This window comes from Podarcis melisellensis (genome assembly GCF_964234715.1).
Source record: "Podarcis melisellensis genome assembly, chromosome: 16".
NCBI classification, from domain to species: domain Eukaryota; kingdom Metazoa; phylum Chordata; class Lepidosauria; order Squamata; family Lacertidae; genus Podarcis; species Podarcis melisellensis.
This window is the reverse complement of record NC_138533.1, coordinates 6,861,149-6,879,842: the sequence shown is the minus strand read 5'-3', so window position 1 is coordinate 6,879,842 and position 18,694 is coordinate 6,861,149. Positions and strand designations below refer to the sequence as shown.

The window sequence follows — 18,694 nt, the reverse complement described above, 5'->3', positions numbered from 1 at the left end:
CCACCTTTCCCCTTTTGCACTATTGTTGCAATCTGACCTTTTCAGCTCTTTGGACGTGAGCAGAGGGAAGGGGGAAATCTACACTGTCCAAGGATGAACTCTCAGTCCTCTGCCTATCTGATTGTTGCTTAGCAACCCCTCCAGTGCCGTCTATCTCTTCCCCTCCCTCGTCTTGCGAGCTTTCTGTGTCTGCTCTAACTAACTCAGTGAACACTTGGGGAAGGGGGGCCGAGCCCACTTCCTCCAACTCTAATTGCAGGCTGTCATATTGAGAGCCAAACCCTGTTTCTCTTCCATCTCCTTCATCTCTTGGCTCAGCTACGCTCCTGACATATACTGTCCCACTGCTCCTGGGAAGATTCAGGAGCAGGGGGAGGGGGAGACTCCCACCATTGCTCCTCAGTGCAGCCCTCCTCAGCACAATCCCTGAGACGTGAGCAGTGAGAAGACCCCTTGTTCCACTTGCCTTTGACTAAGATTCCACAGAGCCACATATCAGTTGCAGAGTACCTGCTTTGCATGCAGAATATCCAAGTTTCAATCCATTGCATCTCCAACCAGGGCTGGGAAAGAACCCTATCGGAAACCCTGGATAGCTACTGACAGTCAGCATAGACAATACAGAGCTGTATGAACTAATGGTCTCACGCCATACGAAGTAGCTCCTGATGCCCCTACTTAAACCAGCCTTTTATTCAGAATCATAAGGACTGAGATTCTATTTTACTTCTACAGGAAGGACCATATTGCCATGGTAGAGCACCTGCTTTGCATGCAGAAGGCACTCCCTGGCATCTCCAAGTCGAGCTCGGAAAACCACTGCCGGTCACTAAAGACAGCACTGATCTAGATAGACCCAACAGTGTGATTCAGTGTAAAGCAGCTTCCTATATACCTATCCTCCAAGTCCTCAATAATGAAGGGATGCTCCTAAGTCAACAGTAAGGATCTCTCTTTGGACAGGTAACACAGAGACAGAGAGCATCCGCCTTCCACCCCAAAGAAGATTTAACTTGGTTCCTGTTAGACTTTAAGAAATATTAGGTCCAAAACAAAGTACAACCAGTGGCCAGGGATGGTTGAAGTTGTACCTTAGCAACATTTGGGAAGCCCAAGGAGCCAGTGTTGTGTAGTGATTAGAGTGTTGGACTAAGACATGGGGAAATAGGGTTCAAAGCCCCACTTGGCCATGAAGGTCACTGGGTGAGCTTGTGCCAGTCAACTCACTCTCAGCCTAACAAAATTCACAGGATTGTTGTAAGGATAAAATGAGGAGGAGGACTGTATGTTCTACCTTGAGCTCCCTGAAGAAAAGGTGGGATACAAATGCGATAAATATTGAATTCATGCAGTTTCCCACTCTTCCACTAACTTATGAGCCTAGTATGTCCTCCCTTCGGTTCTCTGTTAGCTCAGGAACTCCCTAGGACAAAATACTCCAAAACTGTTCCAGCACGAGATAATACCCTCCCCCCCTTCCTTTTGAGAAATAAGACCAGGTAACAAACCAAGAAAGAGAGAAATATTTGAATTCAGAATGAGTTTTATTGAAAATATTGAGTGGGCAATTGGACAAGAAGCAGACATGAACAAGGAAAAGGCACACACAATGGAACGTGGCTCTGAACTTATTACTGGTCTACAGACTTTGAGGAAAGACTTGAAAAGGAGTAAGGAAAGGTTGCTGAGAGCCATTTAAAAGCTGTTGGCTTGATGATGGTCCCAAAAGCTCAGAATCCAGAATGAGACACTCAGTAATGGATCTGCATCATCTTTTTCCGTTGAGTGTCATTCCTGTCATCACCACACATTTGTTCTTCAAGAGTCCAATATATCTAAAAGCACACACTACCATGACATCCCAGCAGGGCCTTCCTTCCAAAGAGCCCACCCCTCCTCAGACCATAAAGGGAACCTCCAAGCTAGCCACCGATATTGCTTCCAAGGAGACCCATAGCCATAGCCTCCTACCAGCCCAGAACCAGTCAACCATTCTCTCCGGCTCCCAGTATATTTTGCCTAAGAATTTTGGCTCTTCTTTCCCTCTCCAGTAAATCTTTCCCTCAGACACTGGGAGCTAATCTGGATGCCATCTGTGACATTTGCTGTTTTGTGAGGAAACATATTTGTGGAAGTATTTAGATCTTCTCTTAATAAAGTGATTCCTGTACCTGTGTCTAGAGATGCCCACTGTGTGTTGTTATTCATTAAATTTCCTCCATTAACTCAGTGTCAAAGTTTGCGGCTATCTCAAACCTCATTTTACAGAGTTTGACCTTTTGGGAGGGCTTGGACTGGTTTGGACTCAGTCTGACCCTTATGTTTCTCTCCCCTTATAGTTTTGATCTATGGGCTACTTTTAAAATGAGGCTGCATTTTCAATTGAATTTTAACCTGTATTTTAAATTGGGTTTTTTTCTGGTATGTTTTTATTGTAATTTTACTGGTGTTAGCCGCCCTGAGCCCAGCTCTGGTTGGGTCGGGTTTGGTATAAATAAAAATTATTATTATTATTATTATTATTATTATTATTATTATTATTATTATTATTATTATAATAATTATTATTATTATTATTATTATTATTATTATTATTATGGCGAGATGTCTACAGCTTTTGCCATTTTAACTGGGGAGCTGGGGCACTAAGATGCTACTGACCTGACTTCGCACCTTTCTCTGTGCAGTTTGCTTGCCTCTCTCCTCCTCTTCAAGGCTGATTGGTCTGCTAACACAACCACCTTGTGGACATTCTGAGGATTTCTGTCTCTCAAAATTCGAGAAAATGTATAGAGAGACTTTTTTCTCCCTTTCTCATCTTGCTAGAAGCAGGGGTCATGCAGGGAACCAGAATCTTGCAGAATTCAGTGGAAGCAAAAGGATATAGTTCTTCACAAAATGCATAAACTTCTAGATTCAGTACCAGAAGATGTGGCGATTGCCACTAGTTTGGATAGCTTTAAATGCTTAATATATTTCTTTAACTTGTGTATGCAATAATTTAAAACTGTTATCAAAATACAGTATCTGACTGAGAGGCTGGATAATCCTGCAGCATTTGACTACATTAACACCCACCAAAAATATGTTATTGTCCAAAGTCTTGTAACATATTGATTACAATAGCTGTAGTCCACAATACATTTCACACTGTGTACGTATGCAAATGTTGCAAAACTACAAAAGATTATCCAGCTATTATGACTGTTGTTTCTCTGAATAAATAATGGTTTGAGGCACTCTAAGAGGGGACTTGTTTTGAAAAAGGGGGAAAGGATAATTCTCTCAATGTGAATGTACCTTATTTTAACCTCATAGAACTATACCATTAAGGGGGCCAGAGAGAAAGATGTCCTGCAAATGTTCCAATTTTAGTTTAGCCAAAAACTGCTTCAGACAGCTGAGGCCCTGGACACCTTGCTATGTGGAACTGAGGCTTTACATTTAAAAACCAAGACAAACAGGTTATCAGAATGCAGAACAAGCTTTATTGAAAAGGTCAAAGTAAGAGCATTGAAAGGGGCAAAGAAGAAAATCGGTGTAGAAGGATCTTTTTTCTTCTGCACTCTGAAGCAAAGAACGGAGGATGAATTCCAGGAGTGATTGCTTGAATTCAGCTTTTCTGAACCATGGCCGATAGATCTGTATCAAGCTCTCTGATTATCAGTTCAGGATATGCTTCTCAGGTTTAATTGGTCTATGAACAGATGCTAAAACGACGCCCGAACTTCCTTCCCCTCCCGTAGCCCAAACCATAGCCGAAACCTCCAGAGCTTCCAAGGAAACCAGACCCAAGGCCCAAGCCCCCATAGCCTCCTACGATCCCGGAACCACCAACTGCACATGGAGTGTTGCCTCCAACAGCCACAGGCTCACAGCTGGCAGAGAGGATGGGCCCTGGGATGGTCACAATGCAGGCAGGTGGCTGGACCACGACCTCTGCTGGTGGGATCTGGTTGATGGGTTTAGGGATAATCCCATCTAGGATGCCAAGGTTGGCTGCTCTTTCAGCACCTCCATTTCCATAGCCGAGACCACCAAATCCATAGCCGAATCCTCCATTTCCATAGCCAAGACCTCCCAATCCATAGCCGAGACCACCATAGCCAAGACCTCCTGCTGAGCCAAACCCAACAGTGGGGGTGGAAGCGCAGGATGGGACAGCGCAGGATGGACCACAGTCAACCATTGTTGGATGGAGGTGAGTCTGAAACCAAAAACACCAAGGGACAAAATAAGTGTGGGGTACATCACTTCAATGGACAGTGGGGAGAATATTTCAGACATAATCATCCTGTGGCAGTAGGATATTTTACCCATTCCCAGTTCACTGAACTCAATCCATCTTCCTTTCTCCATCACTGAAAATCAGCTGTCTTTTATAATTCTGAAAACATTAAGCCCTCATTCCTGAAACCTTTATTCTTCTCTGCTTTTGTCACTACAGCCCTTCTCTTCGTTGTGGATCCCAAATCCAATCCCTGATAATTTCAGGATAGTCTAGGAATGTCCCCTGCTTCAAGGCCTGTAGAACAACGGCCAATCTGAGTAGGTAAAACTGAACTAGGGATTCCAATGGTCTGTCATGGTACAGGACAACTCCCTATGCTCATTTGAGTCAGGTATTTATTTGGAAACATGAAGATTAGAACCTTACTATAATTTTAGGGGGAGGACAATTGTTCAGTGGCCAAACACGTGGTTTTCATTCAGAACATCCCAGGTTTGGTCCTTGGAATCTGCAGATTGAGCTGCTAAAGATTCCCTTCTTGAAACTCAGAGAACTTCAGCTGGTTAGTGTAGACAAAACTGAGCTAGATGGACTAACACTCAGAATCAGGCAGCTAAATACTTGATTTCATAAGGTACATATAGAAAAGTAGCCAGCCAACAACTTAAGAGGGTAAGGTTCCTGGTGGAAGATCTACCCAATTCACAGAGTAATAGAATTTTAGCCTTCTTTTGGAGTTCAGTTACCTGAATGCTCTGACCACTGCAAGAATTATTCAAATATAACATCATATGAGAACAAACTTGACTTACCAAAGTCTCAGAGGAGTAGAAACGAAGTGAAGGAGATGAAGCCAAAGGAAGCTGTTGGAAGATCTCAGCTCAGGGAGCCCTTTTATACCATTTCATCTTTATCCGCTGGTGGCTCCACATCCAGCTTGGATACACCTCCTTTCCCCTCCGGCTTTAATTAGTAAGCAGTTTTTGGAATGCATCATGGCCCTAATTAAGAAACGAGGCAAAAGTGTTAAGTGTTTTCACAGCACCCCACTCTCCTCATTGTTATTCTTCCACAAGACAAAGTTAATAAAAGATTAAGAAAAATAAAAATTCTTGTCTGTTCCTCCTGGCAGGCAGATCAAAAGGTGTTTTGTCCCCGTTCATTATTTTCAAAATAGTTGTTGATTTTCTCAGAAGTCTAATTGACTTTAATACCCAGGATTTTAGTTAGTCATTCTGTGCACAACACATAGCAGGTTTTGTTTATGTTTAACCTCCACTGTTGGAGGTAAGATTAGGGGAGAAATTTGATCCAGGTTGCGTTTTCTGAAATGGTATAGGAATTGAAGCAGTGTAATCCTATGAAATCCACACTTACACAAAAATTTCCATGCAGTCCTGCAGCCAGGTGATGTGTACAAAATTGTGTATAAGAATGGACATACTGTACTAAGTGAAAATAACATACAAAAAATGCATTACAATCAAGGATATTGTTTTTTGGGGAAAGAGTTGCTGTTAGCTCAGTTCGTGCTTGTCGGGCTTCCCATAAACATCTGGTTGGTCATTGAGAACAAGGCTCTTCCAGTCTTCAATGATGCAAACGTACCATATAGTGAGGTATGGATAAGTGTACGCAATAAAGCAAGGAAGCGTTTGAGAATTTGGGAATTATTTTCAAAGAAGATATTTGAAGAAATAAAAGGTTCGTATAGTGTCAGCTGTTTTCAAAGAACCAGGGATTTAAGGACATAAAGAGGGTTGACTGGATCAGACTAAAGGCCCATCTAACCCAGCATTCTGTTATCACACATGTCTATGGAAAGCTCATTATCATGGCCTGAATCCGACAGCAGTGATTTCCAGCAATAGGTATACAAAAGCGTGCTGACAGTAGCTATTGAACATAGTCATCATGGCTCGTGACCATTGACACCCTCATTCTCCATGAATTTATGCAGTTCTAAAAAAAAATCCTTCTGGATCAGGCTAAATGTGACCCATTAAGCCCAGCATCCTATTCTCCCAGTGGCCAACCAGATCTCTTAATGGGAAGTCTGAAAACAAGACCTGGATGCAACAGCACAGTCACCACCTGAGATTCCCCGCAACTGGTATTCAGAGGCTTACTGTCTCTGATAGTGGAAATAGAACATGCATACAGTGTTGGAAGCTCAGGTATATAAGCTAGGTGACCTATGGCTCCTTAAACCAGGGTTACAGTTGCCAAAATGGAATGCCTAGTTGCCATTTTGGGGCCAGATGGCTCAAAAGTTGTATTTTCCAATAGAACCTTTTGGCTCCTGAAGTTGGTGACTGAGAACAGAATGAAGTTCATTCTGATTTTGCAGATAAAATATAACAGAATTCTACAGGATGTGCTGCTAGAGTATGAAAAGAGCCAAGATCCATGGATCCCCAGTCATGCACCTCCAGATAGTGTAGACATCAGGCACCATCCTGGTGCCTGGGCATCAGCACTTGGTCGCAAGTGGCCAATGAGCCTGGCACCTGGTGAATTTCAAACACAGCTATCATAGCTATTGGCCATTTATAGCTCAGCCTCTGGCATTCTTACAAAATGACAAGAAGCGCGTCTGAATAGGGAACTGTGCACACTTTTCCTTGGATATGAACCTCAGCAATAGAGGAGGTTCCACAGATTCCTCACTCCTGGATTGGATGTATTTGCTTTAGGCTTAGTTTAAGCAGGGCAGAGGTAGCCAACAGGATTCCCCCTAGTTTTTGTGGATTTCACTCACATAATTTCTGACTATTGGCCATGCTGGCTGGGGCTGATGGGAGTGCAGTGATATCTTGTCAGAACCATATATACTACCATGACAGTAGGGAACAAGGACCAAGTAGAGTAAGTAGAGTAGAGTAAGTAGAGTAAGTTTAAGTAGAAACAGGAATGAAGTTTTTTCAGTGACAGAGGCAGGTGAGTTTAGGAATGGGAGAGAAATTCAATTCAATTGACCCTTAAAGAAAAATAAAATTTATTCACCCCTTTTTGAAACAATGTCAAACTGAAACATTGCTGTGCTACAAAATCTGTAGCTGTCTGCATTTCCCAGTGCAGTTATCCAAGTACAGTGAAATCTTGGGTCTCAAACTTAATCCATTTGTCTCCCGAAACCATTGGGAAACCAAGGGGCGGCTTCCGATTGGCTGCAGGAGCTTCCTGCGGTCAAGCGGAAGTTGTGTCAGGTGTTTGGCCTTCAAAAAACATTCAAAAACTGGAACACTTACTTCCAGGTTTTTGGCGCTTGGGAGCTGATTTGTTCGACAACTAAGTCGTTTGAGAACCAAGGTAGCACTGTAATGGGTAGCAAAATGAATACATTGGAGTAAACTGTGCCTACAAATGCATATCTTAAAGAAAAGAAGGCACAACGATGTATGATATTAAAGAGAATTGCACTCCAGTAATGTGTAGATGAGGGGAAACTGAATACAACTGTGTGCTGATGGATTTTCGTGAGGACACTGATACTGGAGATCTCTTAGAATCCAGTATGCATATGCAAAATCTTTGATGATGTCCTAGAGTCCCTTAAGCTGATGAAAGAGCTTTGAAGATCTCTATCTGCTCCCTCTGGGTGCATCTGGTTTCAAGCATCAGACTCGAAGTCAGCAAAATTAAAAGGAAGGGAGTGGGAATGGTGTTGAGACTATTAGTCTTTCATTATTACAACCACTTAATTTTGTGACCTTTTGTGCTTAGTGAAGTAATTTTGCACATTAAATTGTCAACAACTAAATAAAATATTAGTCAGAAGAGGCGGTCCCTTGATCACTGGGGCGGTTGCAGAACTGTATAAAAGCTCAACGTTCTCCCAGTTTCTCCAACAGCTTCATCTGACTCTCCTGTCTTCACTACATCTCACCAAAGCAGCAGGTAAGCCTATTTTCTTGGGGGGATATTTCCAAGCCTGTCATAGGTTCACATTAAAGTAAGGCTAGATGGCTCTTCCAATTAGAGCAGGGATGGGTATCCTGAGGTCCTTGCAATGTTGCTTCCATCATTCTTGTCCATTGGGAATGCTGGCTGAGAGGACTTGGGATCCTCCAACAACTTCAGGGCCACGGGTTCCCCATCCCTCCTTCACCCCCTGCAGGTTTATAAAATAAATCATCCCTGATTCTTTGGACATATGTTTAGAACCGGGAAGGAGAACCAGGGGCTTTGCCGATGTTTATGAACTATAGCTCCTATATTCCATGGCCATTGTCTATGGTGGCTGAGGCAGATGGGACTTGAAGTCCGGCTGTGCCATTTAGCAAACATAGTAGGAGAAGATCTCCATAGTAATGTCATGTATGCCTGTTAAATATACCGTATTTTTTGCTCTATAAGACTCACTTTTTCCCTCCTAAAAAGTAAGGGGAAATGTGTGTGCGTCTTATGGAGTGAATGTAGGCTACGCAGCTATCCCAAAAGCCAGAACAGCAAGAGGGATTGCTGCTTTCACTGCGCAGTGATCCCTCTTGCTGATCTGGCTTCTGAGATTCAGAATATTTTTTCCTTGTTTTCCGCCTCCAAAGACTAGGTGCGTCTTGTGGTCTGGTGCGTCTTATAGAGCACCAGTTTCTATTATCTCTCTTCCTAAATGTCATTTACACACACACACACACACACACACACACACAAATTTCTGCCTTTTATAGCACAAAACTCTGCGTTTTACTAATAAGTAAACCCAATTGTATTCACTAATGCTTAACCCCAGGTAAATAGATAACAGATTGCAGCTTTATTTTTTCATACTCATCCCCACCTGGGGCGATAATAGTTTATAGTGGTCCAGCCTGTCAAAAAATGATTGATAGAATTGTTGACATAACAAGCTTCTTTATTCAGAGCACGATCATGGAAACATGGAGACCTAAAAAGGTATGTGAGTATTTTCTTCTTTTTCTACAGCGTCTACCACAGGGCTCTAGTTCCTATAGTCTCATCACCCTTCTCTATTGTTCATGATGGTTGGGTCTGATGCGAATTGAATTCTGCAACATCAGAAAAAACTACACGCTGACTCTCCCTGAAGTACCTTATATCTGAGCTTTTATAATTATTTGGCCCTCTTTGGTTCTCATGCTCCATACTGTATTCAACTCAGTTCTTCAATTATATACTTTAGATTCTTCTTCAGCCATGGTTAGCTGTGGTCCACCCACACTGAGGTGATGTACCCCACACTTATTTTGTCCCTTGGTGTTTTTGGTTTCAGACTCACCTCCATCCAACAATGGTTGACTGTGGTCCATCCTGTGCTGTCCCATCCTGTGCTTCCACCCCCACCGTTGGGTTTGGCTCAGCAGGAGGTCTTGGCTATGGTGGTCTCGGCTACGGATTGGGAGGTCTCGGCTATGGAAATGGAGGATTCGGCTATGGATTTGGTGGTCTCGGCTATGGAAATGGAGGTGCTGAAAGAGCAGCCAACCTTGGCATCCTAGATGGGATTATCCCTAAACCCATCAACCAGATCCCACCAGCAGAGGTCGTGGTCCAGCCACCTGCCTGCATTGTGACCATCCCAGGGCCCATCCTCTCTGCCAGCTGTGAGCCTGTGGCTGTTGGAGGCAACACTCCATGTGCAGTTGGTGGTTCCGGGATTGTAGGAGGCTATGGGGGCTTGGGCCTTGGGTCTGGTTTCCTTGGAAGCTCTGGAGGTTTCGGCTATGGTTTGGGCTACGGGAGGGGAAGGAAGTTCGGGCGTCGTTTTAGCATCTGTTCATAGACCAATTAAACCTGAGAAGCATATCCTGAACTGATAATCAGAGAGCTTGATACAGATCTATCGGCCATGGTTCAGAAAAGCTGAATTCAAGCAATCACTCCTGGAATTCATCCTCCGTTCTTTGCTTCAGAGTGCAGAAGAAAAAAGATCCTTCTACACCGATTTTCTTCTTTGCCCCTTTCAATGCTCTTACTTTGACCTTTTCAATAAAGCTTGTTCTGCATTCTGATAACCTGTTTGTCTTGGTTTTTAAATGTAAAGCCTCAGTTCCACATAGCAAGGTGTCCAGGGCCTCAGCTGTCTGAAGCAGTTTTTGGCCAAACTAAAATTGGAACATTTGCAGGACATCTTTCTCTCTGGCCCCCTGAATGGTATAGTTCTATGTGGTTATAGTTCTCTCGCCTTGAGAGAATTATCCTTTCCCCCTTTTTCAAAACAAGTCCCCTCTTAGAGTGCCTCAAACCATTATTTATTCAGAGAAGCAACAGTCATAATAGCTGGATAATCTTTTGTAGTTTTGCAACATTTGCATATGTACACAGTGTGGAATTTATTGTGGACTACAGCTTTTGTAATCAATATGTTACAAGACTTTAGACAATAACATATTTTTGATAGGAGATAATGTAGTCAAATGCTGCAGGATTATCCAGCCTTTCAGTCAGATACTGTATTTTGATAGCAGTTTTAAATTATTGCATACACGAGTTAAAGAAATATATTAAGCACATTTAAACCTTGACTTTATTTTTTTATTTGTAATCTGCATTTAAAGCCATCCAAGCTGGTGGCAATCGCCACACCTTCTGGTACTGAATCTAGAAGTTTATGCATTTTGTGAAGAACTATATCCTTTTACTTCCACTGAATTCTGCAAGATTCTGGTTCCCTGCATGACCCCTGCTTCTAGCAAGATGAGAAAGGGAGAAAAAAGTCTCTCTATACATTTTCTCGAATTTTGAGAGACAGAAATCCTCAGAATGTCCACAAGGTGATTGTGTTAGCAGACCAATTAGTCTTGAAGAGGAGGAGAGAGGCAAGCAAACTGCACAGAGAAAGGTGCGAAGTCAGGTCAGTAGCACCTAGTATCCCAGCTCCCCAGTTAAAATGGCAAAAGCTGTAGACATCTCGCCTGAAGAAGAAGAAGAAGAAGAAGAAGAAGAAGAAGAAGAAGAAGAAGAAGAAGAAGAAGAAGAAGAAGAAGAAGTTTTATTTACACCCTGCCCTCCCCGTTCAGAGCTGGGCTCAGGGCGGCTAACACCAGTAAAATTACAATAAAAACATAATAGAAAAAAAACCAGATTTAAAATACAGGTTAAAAATCAATTTAAAATGCAGCCTCATTTTAAAAGTAGCCCATAGATCAAAACCATAAGGGGAGAGAAACATAAGGGTCAGACTGAGTCCAAACCAGTCCAAGCCCTCCCAAAAGGTCAAACTCTGTAAAATGAGGTTTGAGAAAGCTTCAAACTTTGACACTGAGTTAATGGAGAAAGTTTTAATGAATAACAACACACACTGGGCATCTCTAGACACAGGTACAAGAATCAAGTTTACAAGTTTACAAGGTACAAGTTTATTAAGAGAAGATCTAAATACTTCCACAAATATGTTTCCTCACGAAACAGCAAAGGTCACCGACGGCATCCAGATTAGCTCCCAGTATCTGAGGCAAAGATTTACTGGAGAGGGAAAGATGTGCCAAAATTCTTAGGCAGAATATACTGGGAGCCGGAGAGAAGGTTTACCCTGTCACTAGGAGTCAAAAGGCAAAAGCTGCTGTAAGCAAACCTGGAGACTGTTTTCTGTTGAGGCGGAGTCCGTGTCTAATATGCAGGGAGCTAATTCAGTTTGTGATGAAGCAGATACAGAAAGAGATGGATTCAAGAATAGCATCTCTCTCCTCACCAGACTTTGCTGAAATGAAGGAAGTAAATATAGACAGCAGATTGGAAATTATCTGAAGCAGTTCCTTTGACTGATGGAGTAAATGTATTTTGGGGAAAGGGGTTTTATGTCGGTTGTGAATGCCTAGGGAGTTGTGAAGCACTACAACAAATGGTAGTTTCCCAAAAGTGTAGGTGACAATTAATGAAACATCCCGTGTGCAGAACTTTTGTGTATTAAGAAGATCAAGGAACTGGGAAGGGTGGGAACAGTGGCAAAGCATGGGTTGCCAGAGCCTGGGGCCATACAGAGTGGGATTAAATGGACCGAATATGTGTGCACATTCAGCCACCTAACAGCGTCCGCGTCACCCAGGAAATTGCAACCACAGAGATAAGAGCACGTTTCTGAGTATAATTCAAAGTGTTGGTGCTGACCTTTAAAGCCCTAAAAGGCCTCAGCCCAGAATACCTGAAGGAGTGTCTCCACCCCCATCATTCAGCCCGGACACTGAGGTCCAGCACCAAGGGCCTTCTGGCGGTTCCCTTACTGCGAGAAGTGAGGTTACAGGGAACCAGGAAGAGGGCCTTCTTGGTAGTGGCACCTGCCCTCCCATCAGATGTCAAAGAAATAAACAACTATCTGACTTTAAGAAGACATCTGAAGGCAGTCATGTTTTGAGAAGCTTTCAATGTTTGATGTTGTACCGTGTTTTTAATATTGCGTTGGGAGCCAACAGAATTATTATTATTATTATTATTATTATTATTATTATTATTACTATGTCATTCTGTTGATTGGAGAGGTCACTTTCTGGAGAAGTCACTTCCTGCTTCACATAGAGAAGCCATTTTCAACTGGGCCCAGCAATGGAATTGCACAGCTGTATTGAGGCAGCACCAGGTGTTGAAATTTTGCACCCCTAGCAATTTTGTGCCCGGGGAAGCACCGCTGTACTCCCCCACTCCAATCTATGCCACTGGCTGGGAACAATCAGGTCTATGTAGACTCAGGTTTTTTTTTTTTTATGTAACTGGTTCCTCCCCAACGTAAAGAACAGTTCTTGACTAAAACTCCTAGTGTAGCATGGCCATGGTTTGATTTTAATCAGTTGTTTTTCTTTCTGTTAAAACCATGCACAGCCATTTAAGCAGACTGAGAGTTGACTGCTTTAGAACAACTTATGGTGAATGCTCCTGCTACAACAAAGGGTGTGGTATCACAAGCTCATTGGGGGGGGGGAGAGTCTGGGAGAGAGAGAAGAGATCCCAGCAGACTTTAGGGATGCCAAAATTATCAATCTCTTTAAGAAAAGGTGATAAAGCAAATTGCAGAAACTATCAAGGCATCTTTTTATTATCTGTGACCGGCAAAATTCTTGAAGAATCTTAGCAAACCATCTCCTAACAATATCCGAGGTTACCCTTCCTGAAATCCAAAATGGTTTTAGACCTTCTAGGAGGACAGTGGACATGATTTTCACCTCCTGACAATTTCAAGAAAACTGCAGAGAGCAAAACCAATCCCTGTATATGGAATCCTCCAAGTAATGGAGCCAGTGTGGTGTAGTGGTTAAGAGCAGTAGACTCATAATCTGGTGAACAGGGTTCGCGTCTCTGCTTCTCCACATGCAGCTGCTGCGTGACCTTGGGCTGGTCACACTTCTCTGAAGTCTCTCAGCCCCACTCACCTCACAGAGTGTTTGTTGTGGGGGAGGAAGGGAAAGGAGAATGTTAGCTGCTTTGAGACTCCTTCGGGTAGTGATAAAGTGGGATATTAAATCCAAACTCTTCTTCTTCTTGAAACTCTTACATAGCTGGTCTCTTACCCTTTTCTGTATTTCCCACATGATACCAGCGGTGACATCAATCTTAGTACTGGATCTTAATACTGTACATATGTAGGGGTTTTTCAAATCTGCTTATCCATTTTGGATTCTGGAATTTAAAGAACTGAGTTTAATATACAAAATGAACCTACCCATCAACTTGCTTTGCTTGAAATAAAGGGCATGTCTTCTCCAACAATTGCTCATAAAGTACTTTTTATGTTTCTCCTCATAGTGGCACACATGGAAATAGTCATGTGATGGCGCACTACCTTGGGCTTGGACATTAAAGCATGGTATTCTAGAGCTTGGACAATTGCCCTGGCTGAAAATCTGATGTGTCAGATTGTGAAACCAAGGAGAATTCTAACCCCCATCTTTTCTATAATGTGTGACAACCATTTTTGGATTATATGTGTCAAGAAGGTTGTTGTTGTTGTTGTTGTTCAGCGTCTTTATAAATGACTTGGATGAAGGAACTGAGTGGATGCTCATCAGATGTGCAGATGGCACCAAACAGGGAGGGGTACGTAACACCACTGAAGACACAATCAGGATTCAAAATGACTGTAACAGATTGGAGAGCTGGGCTCAAACTAGCAAAATGAGTTTCAACAGGGATAAATGAAAGGTTCTGCATTTATTGAATAATTCAGGGTCTCTCTGGGCCAGCATACTCCAAGAATGTGCCGGTGTGAGAGACTACCATTCTACTTATTTCAAATCAAAGCCCATCTATCACTCTCAGCATAGAAATGTATTGTGCTGCAGCAAGCAAAATTCACCAAGAACTGACATTTAACGTTCTGAAATTTTCCTCTTTGGAGTTTGTGCTATGATTTAGATGTTTCAAATGTTGATGCGCATTTTACTTAATTCTGAGCTGCTTGTATTTACTTTGTTTCATGCTGCTTGTATTTATTTTATTTTATTCGTGTCCCCCCCCCATTTTTTAAATACTCCTGGACAATGTGTTCGTAATGTTGATCAATGACCATGTTATTATAGATTAAGAGGAAGATTTCCTCCTCTGAGGAATTGTTGCCAAAAGGTGCCAAATGAAGAGAGAGCCATATTAGAATAAAGAATGAGCTTTAATAAAAAGGTGGAAAGTATCAAGTTGACAATTGTGCAAGAAGAAGGAGATGAGGAAGGCAAAGGAACACAGAGCACAATGGGGCCCTGAACTCATTCATGGATCAAATACTTTCAAGGGGGAAAGAAGGAGAAATGAAACATGGCTAGAATTCATGCAAAAGATATTGGCTTCTAGGATGGTCCCAGAAGCTCAGAATTCAGGACAAGACACTAAATAATAATAGATTTGCATCATCTTCACCCATTCAGGGTCATGGCTATAATCATCAGACAGATTTTTTCTTAACAAGTTCAGTAGGCTTAATAGCACACACTACCACGACGTGCCAGCAGGGATTTCCTTCCAAAGAGCCCACCCCTCCTCAGACCAAAATGGGAACCTCCAAGGAAGCCACCAAAATTGCTTCCAAGGAGACCAGACCCATAGCCATAGCCTCCTACGATCCCGGAACCACCAACGGCACATGGAGTGTTGCCTCCAACAGCCACAGGCTCACAGCTGGCAGAGAGGATGGGCCCTGGGATGGTCAGAACGGAGGCAGGTGGCTGGACCACGACCTCTGCTGGTGGGATCTGGTTGATGCAGGATGGGGCAACTCCTGCCAGGACTCCGAGATTGGCTGCTCTTTCAGCACCTCCATAGCCATAGCCGAGACCGCCATATCCGTAGCCGAATCCTCCATTTCCATAGCCGAGACCTCCCAATCCATAGCCGAGACCACCATAGCCAAGACCTCCTGCTGAACCAAACCCAACAGTGGGGGTGGAAGCACAGGATGGGACAGCGCAGGATGGACCACAGTCAACCATTGTTGGGTGGAGGTGAGTCTGAAACCAAAAGCACCAAGGGAGAAAATAAGTGCGGGGTACATCACTTCAGTGGGGAGTGAAGGGTTTCTGCCTGATGTATTAGGATATTTCCCTTAATCCCATTTCACCCAATTTAAACCATCTTCCTTGAATGAAAATCAGCTGTCTTCTGTTATTCGTCAAATATGAAGCCCTAATTCATGTATTCTGTATTGTCCTCTACGTCGCCACTACAGCTCTTCTCTTCCCTCATGGTTCCAGGAAGATCAGAGCCATGAGGTCTGAGCTCTTTATTTCTAGGGGAAGGACCATCACTTTCTGGGGGAAGGACATATGTTTTGCATGCAGAAAGTCTCATGTTTAGTCCCAGGAATCTCCAGGTTGAGCTAAGAAATGTTCCCTCTTTGAAACCTGGTCTGGAGAGTCACAGCTGGTCGTTGTAGACAATAGCAAGCTATATGGACCAAGAGTCTGACTCAGTACTAGGCAGCTAAATACTTGACTTCATAAAATACACAAGATAAACTGTACACAATACTGAGTTAGATGGACCAATACCCTGCTTTTTAAACACAGGTCTTCCATGAAATTTTGTTCCACAAAAAGCACATTAATATTAGTTTGTGCTGCCCTCTGGTGTCAGTTCTCGTGAAGGTTACATGATTGGTGAAATATGAAAGGTATCCAACCATAGAGAGTGATGAGTGCTAGATTTTTTTTTTGTTCAATGAAAAAAAAAAAGGTATAAAAGAGAATTTCTGGAAATAGAGCATGGACATAAAAACTGTTATACCTTTGAAACATGCCCTTGCAAGTTTCAAAACTTCCCTCCTTCCTGAGCATAGGAAAAGAGCACAAGGTTGGCAATTTTAAAATTGGTTTACTTACAAACCCTTCAAAGGTCAGTTTCATGTGCTTTTCCACACATCAGTCAGACAAGTTGCACAGGCAGTACTGGGCTTAATTGCAGCATGATGAAAGTTCCTAATTATTTTTTATGGGAACTCAAGAGTGGCTTGTGAGAGCCATGCGGCGAAGCTGGATCAACCAGCCTAGCATCTTCACTTAGACTGGGAAAGAACAAAACCTTGATTATCTAACCCCTCTCAAGGTGAGCTAACCCTGGAAAGACAGCTTACTCTATGGTCTTAACCCCTTCATGAATTAAAAAGACTTAAGCATATGAGGCTAGTTTTGCTCACGGTAATGATGAATGCTGGATTTCCACAATGTGTGGTAGAATGGGACCCAGAATCCCAGCTTCCCAAGAAAACAGAGATACCTACTTCTGAAAGCATGTTTCAAATACTATAAGATGGGTGGCGGGCAGGGGGAGAGGCTGTAGTTAACTGGGAGAACATCTGCTCTGCATGCAGAATGTCATGGGCTGGGTGCAGCTGGGCATGGAATCTGATCAGAAATCCTGGATCTTTACTGGTGGTCATTGTAGGTAATACTGAGCTCAACAGGCTAACACTGCAAGCTAGGAGAAGGCAACTTCCAATTTTCAGAAGACTGTGTATACACACATAAAAGGTAAAGGGACCCCTGACCATTAGGTCCAGTAGTGGCCGACTCTGGGGTTGTGGCGCTCATCTTGCTTTATTGGCTGAGGGAGCCAGCGTACAGCTTCCAGGTCATGTGGCCAGCACGACCAAGCCGCTTCTGGCGAACCAGAGCAGCGCACGGAAACACTGTTTGCCTTCCCGCCAGAGCGGTACCTATTTATCTACTTGCACTTTGACGTGCTTTCGAACTACTAGGTGAGCAGGAGCTGGGACCGAGCAACAGGAGCTCACCCCGTCACGGGGATTCGAACCGCCGACCACAGTGCCACCCGTGTCCCTGTATACACACATACAAACACACAATTTCTACACATCTCAAAGATTAATAGAATTTTGGTTACAGATAGGTAGCCGTGTTGGTCTGCCATAGTCAAAACAAAAAAAATTCCTTCCAGTAGCACCTTAAAGACCAACTAAGTTAGTTCTTGGTATGAGCTTTCGTATCTGAAGAAGTGTGCATGCACACGAAAGCTCATACCAAGAACTAACTTAGTTGGTCTTTAAGGTGCTACTGGAAGGAATTTTTTTTGTTTAGAATTTTGGTGTTCTCTTGGAGTTCAGAAATCTGAACCTCTTGAAAGTGCAAGAATCATTTAAAGGTAACATTCTAACATATAAAGGTAGACTTGACTTACCAAAGTTTCCGAAGAGTAGAAATGGAGACAAGGAGATAAAGTCAAGCGAAGCTGTTGGGATATCTCAGCCCAAGGAGCCCTTTTATACTATTTTGGCTGTGTCCTTTGATGGCCCTACAGCTAGCTGGGATACACCCCCTTCACCCCGAGGCTTTAATTAGCAAACTGTTTCTGAAATGTCTCATGCCCCCTAATTACTTTAATAAGAAAGAAAAATGACACAAAATCGTTAGCATTTCTTCAGCTCCCCACAATGCGCCTTGCCCTTTCTGACACTTTTGATCTTTGCATTTTCATTCTTCTGCTAAACAGATTTAATGAAACATAAAATTGCTTGCATGTTTCTTGCTTTCAGACAGATCAGCAGATACCCTGTTCCTATTCAATCTCTCTAAAGTAGCTGAAGTAGCTGGCTATCTTCTCAGCAGCTTGTGATACTGTCTGACATAGGATTTCAGTTGATCAGTCCATACACAGAACAAATCTCTTGTTTTCTTTGCCTAGAGCTTAGTTAGCCGATCAGAAGGTCGGCGGTTTGAATCCCTGCGACGGGGTGAGCTCCCGTTGCTCGGTCTCTGCTTGTGCCCACCTAGCAGTTCAAAAGCGTGTCAAAGTGCAAGTAGATAAATAGGTACCACTCCGGTGGGAAGGTAAATGGCGTTTCTGTGCACTGCTCTGGTTCACCAGAAGCGGCTTAGTCATGCTGGCCACATGACCCGGAAGCTGTCTACAGACGAACACCGGCTCCCTCGGCCTCTAGAGTGAGATGAGCACACAACCCCAGAGTCATCCACGACTGGACTTAGCGGTCAGGGGTCCCTTTACCTTAACCTAATGTTTATTAAATTTTCTGCTTTACAATTTAAAGTACTCAGTTTTTACATCCTTAAGCTA

The 18,694-nt window shown here is 43.0% G+C and overlaps 2 protein-coding genes across 3 annotated transcripts in view; one reads left to right on the top strand and one right to left on the bottom strand.

Annotated features, from left to right (window-relative positions):
• Positions 1–3,465: 3,465 nt before the first annotated feature.
• Positions 3,466–5,179, bottom strand: LOC309358663 (uncharacterized protein). The gene is made up of 2 exons (XM_081892040.1): positions 5,044–5,179; positions 3,466–4,207 (listed from the first exon to the last, which is right to left on the bottom strand). Exon 2 carries the CDS (start codon positions 4,187–4,189, stop codon positions 3,698–3,700), a length of 492 nt encoding a protein of 163 aa, XP_081748166.1. The 5' UTR covers positions 4,190–4,207; positions 5,044–5,179; the 3' UTR covers positions 3,466–3,697.
• Positions 5,180–8,025: 2,846 nt separating this feature from the next.
• LOC309358659 (uncharacterized protein) overlaps positions 8,026–18,694 on the top strand; it is a 16,183-nt gene continuing 5,514 nt past the window's right edge. Inside the window, exons 1-2 of one of the 2 annotated variants that reach the window (XM_081892036.1) lie at positions 8,026–8,131; positions 9,465–10,206. In XM_081892036.1, the coding sequence (XP_081748162.1) occupies positions 9,483–9,974 (492 nt within the window). In that variant the 5' untranslated portion in view covers positions 8,026–8,131; positions 9,465–9,482 and the 3' untranslated portion in view covers positions 9,975–10,206. Of the gene's footprint in view, positions 8,132–9,464; positions 10,207–18,694 lie in introns of those variants that run through there. The other variant, XM_081892035.1, reaches the window with a different exon arrangement.

Excerpts from the sequence above, each read along its gene's own strand:
- LOC309358663 (XM_081892040.1), bottom strand. The coding sequence starts at position 4,189 with ATGGTTGACTGTGGTCCATCCTGCGCTGTCCCATCCTGCGCTTCCACC.